Raw genomic sequence first — 9,461 nt, 5'->3', positions numbered from 1 at the left:
GGTTTATATAAGCAAGCAAGCTGAGATCACTGAGGCAGGCAAAGTGGATGTCTCCAAGCATTAAAACTGAACTGTGGTCAGTCAGGGGAAGGAACAAACCAAGCACCTGCAACCATAGAGGAATATTACAGAGCATTCCACAACATCCACACATGGCACATTTAATGCTCTCCCTGCAAATCCTACAATGCCCTGCCCTACAGGAAGACCCGAGAAATCCACAGCATCCACATATGGCAATTTAATCCTACAATGCCCTCTCCTACAGGAAGACCCGAGAAATCCACAGCATCCACATATGACAATTTAATCCTCTCCCTGCAAATCCTACAATGCCCTGTCCTACAGGAAGAACTGAGAATGCCACAACATCCACACATGCCAACTTGATGCTCTCCCTGCAAATCCTACACTGTCATGCAAGATACCGAAACCGCGCAATTTGCACCACACATCTGCATTGTTCTTCGCCATGCAAGTTGGACAGATTTGACAGTACAGTACATAATTATCAACACAAAATGTGATGTTCATATTGCAACACAAATTACAGTTGATACAAACCCTCTCAACCCTGCAAAATGTCATCTTCTCATCACTAATGCTGTTCATCCACCACAAGCTACCAAACTGTTGTAGATGTTGCGATCAAATGCTGTCAAACTTCACATTGGAGATGGAAGTAATATACAACACCACTAATTCTCAACTACACACATCGATGTGTTTGTCCGAGCCTCATGCATCGCCGATATAGAGCTGCCGCAGGAGAGGACAACAATTTGTGTGCCTACTGTCACACAAGAAGGACAGAGCTCAAGATCAAAATGATCTAGAATTTGATCTAGCAAAAACCACTGTCACCTTCAGGGAAATTGCTGCCTGATATATGTATCCTCATGCACAAATACCAGGGTGGTCTGAGTCCCCGGAGGAATATTAGAATGACCCAATGAGATGCCTTGATTTTGTTGTGGATTTGAAACTTGTATATTCTTTGGTAATGTTGATGAAACATAATAAAAAATCCCAAGGGCAACACTTGCAAGGGATAACACTGCACCTCCTGTAAATACCCCAGACTCGATGACGTAGCAGTATTTGCCAAAGTACACCCTTTCCTGCCCCCATTTATCGTTTAGGGCAGCACCACTCAACAACAGAACAAGGGCTATAATAAAAGTCACCCTGCATGATTCAAGATATAAGCAATGATGAGTTTCTGGAATGAAATCAACTCAGACATCAGCTAAATAGTTAAACTTTAGTACTGAAAAAAGGCAATTCTGAAGTCAATTGATAGCATATGAATAATTACGTTTGACAAATTAATATGTCTGCTCCCAAGAAGACGGCCAACATATGAAGTTAAGAACAGTTTTGTGGATCTGAAGAATTTTGTTGCATTTCGAGTTCGACATATGTGATTTCTCCTCATTAATCTGACCCAACTAGAAAAAATATGGATTAGTTAATCTCACGGGATGGACTGTACATGATTGTTCAAAACCTTTGAAGCGACCAGCAATCTTTCAATTCCTTCTTCAAGAACAAACCAATTAGAATACTTTTATGCTTATCTAAGGATTTAATAAGGGATACCAATATAATCTTTACAACATTGCTGCCAACCATAGCTCTTTTTTTCTGCATCTTCCTTTCACGAACAAACAATCAGTCTTGTTCCAACTTCCAATGCTTGATAATCATCTCCCACAACCTCTTGAACGTCTAATCTTAGTTGTTGGCATCACATCTGATCACCATAAGCCAATGTTTCCTCACCATGTGAATTGATGAACTATGACCTGCCTTCATGTTTCCTCACCAAAGTTTATCACGGGGCACAATTATGGTTCACAATAGAGATATTTCATGTGCCTGCAAGAAATATAGAGAAAAAGGTCATATTCATGAATAACCATAAGGATGAGGTGGTAATCCTTGCAGTTGCTTACAAGAAGCAAATCTGAACTACAGAATCTTTGGAAAAGGGAGCATAAGTTGTATACAATACCCTTCAGAAATATGGGTGTTAGTATATTTTCTCGTACACATGTAGAACTTGAAGCAGGGATCCTTAATATCTCATCAGGCCCCAAGTTTCTCCAAAAGCACGACAATGTTTCATCTTGTAAAACGGCAAAAGATGGACCAAAACAAAAAGTGCATAACAAATACAACCATTAGAAAGAATCAATACTGGATTATCAATTGACAGAAACAAGTAGCTTGCTTATAGTTCCATGTCCAAATTCTATTGCCAATAATAAAGGGTGGCTCAATAAGATTGTCATATAGGTAAATACACCCATGTAACATAAAGTACGTGAGTTACCAAGAAGCAACAAAGGCGATCATCCCAATTGTCCAGTTGGTGTCGGATGGATTTGGATATTTCTTGCAACATATACACCCAGCTAGGGTGCTTATGATGGCCTGAGCTATCATAAGAGCCACTGCAGCTATAAGACCCAGAGCTACTGATGGGCTCCTTGGATATGTGCATTGACCTAGTGTTGATGTTTGTACATCAGAAACCTGCAAATAGAGATTGAAGGTAAAGACATCAACCTCTAACCAAGATTGCAACAGTCCCATGGCTTGATGAAGGTGTTCTAGACCAAGTGCAAGCTTGACCTGACACGACTTCCTCAAGGCCAATTAAAAAGATCCAATCTTTAAATACTACAAACCCTAATGCGATAGAAAAAAAAATATATATATCCCTGAAGCCGGTTCCAAGATGATGACTTCATTATAGGACGAATGGTAGGTGAATCAAGAGAAATCAACGGGCCTTACTGACAAAACCTGACAACTGATAGCAATCAATAGTAATTCTAGTCCACCCTTACCGAAGAAAGAAAGACAACCAGGAATTCAAAGATCAGACCTTTACCACGGAAAACAGTAAAGATGCCTCGTAATCAACGAGATCCCGTCTTTAAAACCCTATAAAACCCTAACGCGATAGATGATGGCTTTCCAGTGGAGCGGCAGAGCAACCGATTCCACATGGTAGGTCAGGTGAAGAAAACCCAAAACCTTCATCGGTCTGCAAATACACCAAGAAATGTCGAGGACTAGCTAGCATGAGTTCGAGGAACGAAGGATAAGAATATCAACGAGCTCAGAAAAGAAGAATGCCAAAGAAGGGAGTGATTCGAGATAGCAAACCCTGATCCTTGTCGCCTCAGCAGCGAAGCCGAGCGTAGCAGAGAGAAGGCCAAGGAAGCTCACGGCTGCACAAATCATCACCACATTCTTCTCCATCGCCGGCGAACTCCTCCCTTCCTCGCTCCGAGGAACTTTGCGGGAGTGAAGACTGGTGTTCGCTCCGGTGGCAGTCTCAGCAGTCGAGCATCGGATGACGACGTTAAAGAACGACGCATCCAACTTTGACATATTAAATAAAAGATATTATTTTAAAAATAAAAATATTATCATATAAATGAATCTTAGTTTACTATTTTTATAATATTTAAATCAATTTTTAACTAATTATTTTGAAGATGTATAAGTTTAATTATATATTAATAGTATTATTTTTTTTGTAATGTTTAAAATTAAAATAATAATCGATTTAAGGGTCTCTACTAAATAAAAACCAAACAAAAAAGAATAAAATATGTGTCAATCAACCTTTTAATGATCCTTCTTATCATTTATAAAAAATTAACTGCTCTACATAAAGAATACATAAATTGATTAATTTGACTTTGTAAAAAATATTTTTTGAAAAACTAGGATTCTTTGATTTGCATATGATAAGGCAATTGATTTTAACCTTTAAAAATTATTTTTTTCTCATCTTTTTTGATAATATATACATAAGCCCTCAATAATTTCATTTTATTATTTATCATAAAAAATTATCAAAAAATTCATCTACTCAAATAATTAATTTAACCATGATTCATATTTGGGTTGAAAAACACATATTTATCAACAATCTCTACTTCTAGAAATAATTAAGAGACATAAGTATATAAAAAAAAAGGAACAACAAAAGAGTTGTCACAGGTGTGAAAATAAAGCAACAAAAAAAAGAAAGATATTTGAGTTTTTTCTCTCTCAAGTATTTGGCATTTGAACTTAGCCAAGCCAGTTTAAGCTCATCATGTGTACGAGTTTGGATTCAAGCAAGATACTTGAAAATGCGAGTTTGGATTCAAACAAACAAAAAAAAAAGGTAAGAACACAGTTTGACTAAAATTGTTCTTGATGCTTTCAACATGTGTATGAGACAAATTCCTACTGCAGGCAGAGGTTATAAATGAAGACAAAACCAAGAATCCAATTCCAATGACTTAATGACTTCATCAAAATTTTGCTGCTATCATCAAAATATTTTCATGGCAAAATTTTCTATCATCTACTACTTATCCCAATTACCATCGGAAAAGATCTTTCTTTGCTCTTCTTCCCAGATCAGTTAATGCATGTCATTTCAAGCTTGAGTTCAACAGAGACCACTTCATAATCTCAGAACTAGCATTTACAGGAATCTCTATGCAAGTCATGGACACAATAATCCACCACATTCAGAGGGTACACCATGAATTCAAACTTGAGTTCAACAGAGAGTTGATGATATTATAAATTTGAGAACCAAAAAATCGTTACATTCCCGCAGTTGATATGGCAGAAAAGGAAGGCAAAAGACTTTGTTGCAAATAAGGAAACAGAATTTTATTTGGAGGTAGCAAATGAGAATCTAATGAAAGAAGGAAAAAGAAATTCAAGTTTGTTGAAATCAGAATGATCACTTTCTTCTTCTAAAAAAGAATGCCTTGCCTAATTAAATACATAAAACAAAGTTCCTTTGGATCAATCGAGTCTATTAGATAAAACTATCAAAGTTCTGAGGCCACCGTGTTAAAAAACCAATACTATACTTGACACAGATTTTTAAGAGAATATAACAAATAAATATCAGATGGCATAGTGAAAGATAAAAAACAAAAGCAATGTTGGTAATTACAAATTTGGATGTAGAAAGAAGCCCAAAAGTCATGGCAGAAAATCAGATAAAATATACAGGATTTTTCTACCAGGACTGTTAAGACTGAAAAATCAGACTATAGGAAGACAACTATAAAAAGCCTCCTTTTTAAAGATCAGCTAAGTTTCTAGGTTACACTCATTACTATTAAATTTCTTATAAAATTTTATCATAGATCTGCTAGGTTTTATGAGGAAGAAACTTCACAAAGATAAAAGATCTCTAGCATGTAGTACTGAAGAGAAAAATGAACAAAACCTAACATTTACGGTCTTACTGGGAATCAATGAAGCTTCACTAAATATAAGGGCTGCAGGTAATGCACATTCAACATGCCCACGCTTAGCTTTCATGACCTAAAAACTTGACTTCCGTATGCATCTTAACTTAAATAAAACACTAATGAAATGATAAGATACTGCATTAGATATTAGATAGTGTCAATTGTTAAGACACAAAGGAGAAGAAATCAATAACAAACACATCCAGTGGACGATTCAAGTTCAAAATAGAAGGCAGCAGCTTAAATGGTACTACATAGAGCAAGATGTTTCAATTCATTGATGCATCAGGCGAAGTGGCTTAGGCAGCAGCAGCTGCGGCCTCTTCGAGAAGCTGTTTAACCTTGGTGATGTAGTCACTCATGGCCTCCTCCTTTGACTTCCCTGTCAATTTTATCAATATCAAATAAGAAATGAATTTTGTCCAACAAGTTATATATATATATATATATATATATAAGATTTGTCAAGTTGATTTTGTGAACCTTCAACAGCCTTCCAAGCATCCCACTTGGCTCTGTCCCTCATATTGAATATACCAGGTCGGCCTGCAAAGAAACAAAAGAAAAAAGTGTCATAAATTTGTTTGACAAAAAATGAAAATCACGAATAAGAAGATATTAAGGAGCACATACTAGTATTCACTGGTCCAACAGTTGCTTGCTTGTAAAGCCCATAGAGGATCAATTTGTTCTCGTTAGTAGTATTTTCAGGTAAAGTTTTAGCTTTTGCAGCATATTCTTCAAAATCTTCCTGCAAAAGATTAGATATCATCATCTAGTTAAGTTTTCGCAGATAAAGAAATATATTAAATCAGAATGTACTATGAGGCACAATAACCAATACCATCAAGACAGATTCTTAGAAGCAAACTCTTATAAACATAAATCAGAAACTAGGAAGCAGATAAAGATACAATCTTAATACTTATAGACCACTTATAACAAAGACCATATGCTAAGTAAAACTGAAAAAAAAAGATTGACGGAACAGTCTCAATGATATAAATAAGAAAAAATGATAATTAATAACAAGAACACAAAACAAGCCCATCTTTTAAATTCAACTATTTGGAAGAAATGGGGAGCATAAGACCAAGTCTTTTTTTTGTCTTTTCCTCTTTTGAGACAGTTTTTTTCCAAACATAAGTGTGCAAATAGAGCATCGTTTAGGAAAAGTTGTTTCTTCTCATGTGTGCACACACGCACACATAACATGAACATCAACTGAGGGAAATAGATGGCAGATTCTAGCAATTATATTTATCACTTTTGGGCCACTAATTCCAGGCATTATGGTTTTTCTTGCTCATTGTACCAATTATTCACAAACATTTGAAAAGTTTACACCTTGCTGTATCTGAAAAAATTAAGATACCAAATTTTATATATTTCTTTCATAGATATAACATAAATGAAATTATGTCTCTATTTTTCATTGGATACCAAAATTTAAAATTGAATGATGATGGAGGATGCTCTTGTAAAGATGCTCCAACTATCTATAATTATGATCCCAATGAAATATAAATTGATGAAAAGGATCTACATTCCAGTTTCTCATATGCATATAGATATGCAACTTGGAATTGGACCATTGAATGTTATTAGAGTTCTTTTAGAGTACATCAGAAATTGTATTACTTACAAGAACCAAAACTAGATTAGGATTGCATGAGATCTACCAACAGGTACACAAGTAGAAGAACTGATAATAGACAATGAAACATTATCGAATGGATTTTTGAAGCAGGTTCACAATAAGCTCTCCATGTTAAAGGTAATGTATATCTTTGAGGGTGAGGCAAAGAGTTATATAGATCCATACAAGTTTGTTTTCCAGGCATCTAGAGTGTTGGAAGATTGTCTCTGAAGCTCACTAGATTTTTTACCATGTCTTTGATCCATCATATGTATAGATTTTCAAAACATGCATCTCTAGCGTATTGCACGAGTTTAAACAGATGCATGCTTCTTATGGTCTTTGTGAAATCAATCTCGTTCACCAGACTGAACAACTAAACTCCATCCTTTACGATGGATAACTCTACTTATAATACGCTACTTATAAGTAGCTTTTGCAAGCTACTTATAATTTACCATCTAAAAAGATATATAATTTACGGCGGCTTCTTCAAGCTTTTGCAAGGATATATAATTTACCATCTAAAAAGATAACTCTACTTATAAGAAATTGTCAAAGCAACCCTGATCTAATTTTAAAATACAAATAATTTCCATTCACAAATACAAATCAAAGACTACTATTCACCCAAAATTAAAAAACAAAAGTCCCTGATGCTTCGAATTTCACATAGGTACAATTTTAGCTACACTTTCCAAATTGTGATAGAATTTAAGAGTGAGATCTATAGTTATGATCAACAAAATACTCAACATCAGACGTATCTTGGCCCATCAAAAGTCAAGTGGATCATTTCTGATGCAGTTCTGCATCATGTCATATGACCAATGCTTCTTACCTATCCTTGTACCACCATGTTCTTGCCTTCATTATGAGGCTTAGGCCATGGAAGAGTTCAAAAGGACTCAACCAACAAGATCAACCAAGAAAATGAAGGGGGTGACACATAAAGATTCGTTCTTGTCTCATGAAGCTAATCACTGTACAAATCGATCAGACACTAACCACTAAATCAGCCCTTCACCAAATAATCAAGGAAGCCTCTGATCTTAACAGAGAAAGGGACCTCAAGCATGGATGCTCTCCAGATCCATGAAACTACATGAATGTCAGCATAGGCTCCAAACAACAGCATGAAAGGTTCAAATCCAAGAATAACCAGCCAAAGAACTGCAGATGTTCAAAGCAAAATCAGATCTTTACGACTAACATACACCCACAGTCGGAGCTCTAAGATTCGGTCACCATATCCCCAAAAAAAAATTCCGAAAAATCAGCAAAATCGAACACAACAACAGGAAAAGACGGTCAGAAATCAAGGGGCGATGTTGTTCTCATCACCTGCAAACCCATAGCGCTCTGTATTCTTCCTCTTTCTCCGCGTCTTTGGATTCCCGGTTGCGTCGCCGGATCGCAAAGGACGGAGATATTATTGTGAACGCGCGCGTCATTATAGGCCTCGGATTTCAAAACAATTACAGCAATGCCTGTACAGTAGGATTTGCGATGGATCAAAGCGTCACAGATAGAAATTAACGGACGTGATTCAATGATCGGGACTAGTGGTCGATCACGATGCCGTCGCATAGAACGTTGTGAGGAATCCAACGGACGGCCAATTCAAGACACGAAACAGCAAATCGTACCAACAATTGACCGAAACGGGTCACTTAACAATCGCCGATCGATGTTAACGGACGTGATTCGGCGATCGGAACAGTGGTCGATCAGGATGTTGTCGCATAGAAAATTGCGAAGGACCGCCCTGCTGCTCTTGTTTGGTTTGCGTGCACACGCGGAACAGCAAATTGGATCAAGCGTCTTTTGGCACGTGTCCATATGAGGCGAAAAATACAGGTACACAGGTGCACATCATTACCCGTTAGGAATAGAGAATCTCGGAGACACTATGGATGGAAGGATAGAGAAAAATAAGACAGAAGAGAGAAATAGGAAAACTTGATTTCGAAATATATATATATATATATAATTAAACATATAAACCTAATTAATTAATTAATTAATTAATCTTGGGGCTTTAGGAAACACAGGATTTAGAATTGGATTCTGTTCAAGAAACGATCCAACAGCCGTATCTATCATTACCTACATATAAGCACTTCACTCTCACTCTGCTCTCCTCTCCTATGCTCCCTTCTCCTCCATGTTAAGAAGGAATGACACTCCTGAGAACAAATAACAAATGATAAGAAACAAATAATAATACTTCTGAAAAGATTGGACTCCCCATCTTCCTTCGTGTTAATCTACACGAGTAGAAACATATAAATTAGACACACTTTAGCTTATCAAGAAGAAATGTAATCCCAATTCTTTTTTTTTTTTACAAAGGTTATAGCATTCAAATCTCTAAAAGTAATAGGTCAGTTAAAATGGGATCATTAAGAACTTGAATATATATTTCTCCAGGGATATCTATGTTTTCATTGCTATTTAGGAAGTAAATAAATTCATCCATCTAAATTTCAGCACAAGCAATGTTACTGTAGTAAAAAATTTGAAGCATT

At 36.2% G+C, this 9,461-nt stretch overlaps 2 protein-coding genes across 5 annotated transcripts; both read right to left on the bottom strand.

The window, feature by feature from the left end:
• Window positions 1–441: 441 nt before the first annotated feature.
• On the bottom strand, window positions 442–3,423 carry LOC103982419 (protein VASCULATURE COMPLEXITY AND CONNECTIVITY-like). 4 transcript variants are annotated; one of them, XR_010515403.1, is made up of 6 exons: window positions 3,181–3,417; window positions 2,903–3,058; window positions 2,339–2,541; window positions 2,018–2,131; window positions 1,319–1,881; window positions 1,050–1,188 (listed from the first exon to the last, which is right to left on the bottom strand). XR_010515403.1 is itself a non-coding variant. In XM_009399343.3 (3 exons), the coding sequence occupies exons 1-3, from the start codon at window positions 3,406–3,408 to the stop codon at window positions 867–869; spliced, it is 753 nt and encodes a 250-aa protein (XP_009397618.2). In that variant the 5' UTR covers window positions 3,409–3,423; the 3' UTR covers window positions 442–866. The 4 variants fall into 4 exon arrangements, 1 of the variants encoding a protein (XP_009397618.2); XR_010515407.1 differs by having other exon boundaries at window positions 1,496–1,881; window positions 2,018–2,541; window positions 3,181–3,423; XR_010515395.1 differs by having other exon boundaries at window positions 2,018–2,541; window positions 3,181–3,418.
• A 1,988-nt stretch (window positions 3,424–5,411) lies between these two features.
• Window positions 5,412–8,399, bottom strand: LOC135679840 (acyl-CoA-binding protein-like). The gene is made up of 4 exons (XM_065193846.1): window positions 8,275–8,399; window positions 5,925–6,042; window positions 5,775–5,837; window positions 5,412–5,673 (listed from the first exon to the last, which is right to left on the bottom strand). Exons 1-4 carry the CDS (start codon window positions 8,284–8,286, stop codon window positions 5,591–5,593), a joined length of 276 nt encoding a protein of 91 aa, XP_065049918.1. The 5' UTR covers window positions 8,287–8,399; the 3' UTR covers window positions 5,412–5,590.
• Window positions 8,400–9,461: the final 1,062 nt, after the last annotated feature.

Source organism: Musa acuminata, chromosome BXJ1-1, assembly GCF_036884655.1.
Source record: "Musa acuminata AAA Group cultivar baxijiao chromosome BXJ1-1, Cavendish_Baxijiao_AAA, whole genome shotgun sequence".
NCBI classification, from domain to species: Eukaryota; Viridiplantae; Streptophyta; class Magnoliopsida; order Zingiberales; family Musaceae; genus Musa; species Musa acuminata.
Note: the sequence above shows the minus strand (reverse complement) of the source record. Positions and strands in the feature narration are given on the sequence as shown.

Excerpts from the sequence above, each read along its gene's own strand:
- LOC103982419 (XM_009399343.3), bottom strand. The coding sequence starts at position 3,408 with ATGTCAAAGTTGGATGCGTCGTTCTTTAACGTCGTCATCCGATGCTCG. Across the intron at positions 2,542-3,180 it reads CTGAGGCGACAAGGATCAGG|GTTTCTGATGTACAAACATC; the intron begins GTTTGCTATCTC and ends CTCTATTTGCAG. Across the intron at positions 1,189-2,338 it reads ATCGCCTTTGTTGCTTCTTG|GGTGACTTTTATTATAGCCC; the intron begins GTAACTCACGTA and ends TGAATCATGCAG.
- LOC135679840 (XM_065193846.1), bottom strand. Across the intron at positions 5,838-5,924 it reads TGTTGGACCAGTGAATACTA|GCCGACCTGGTATATTCAAT; the intron begins GTATGTGCTCCT and ends GTTTCTTTGCAG. Across the intron at positions 5,674-5,774 it reads TGCTTGGAAGGCTGTTGAAG|GGAAGTCAAAGGAGGAGGCC; the intron begins GTTCACAAAATC and ends TAAAATTGACAG.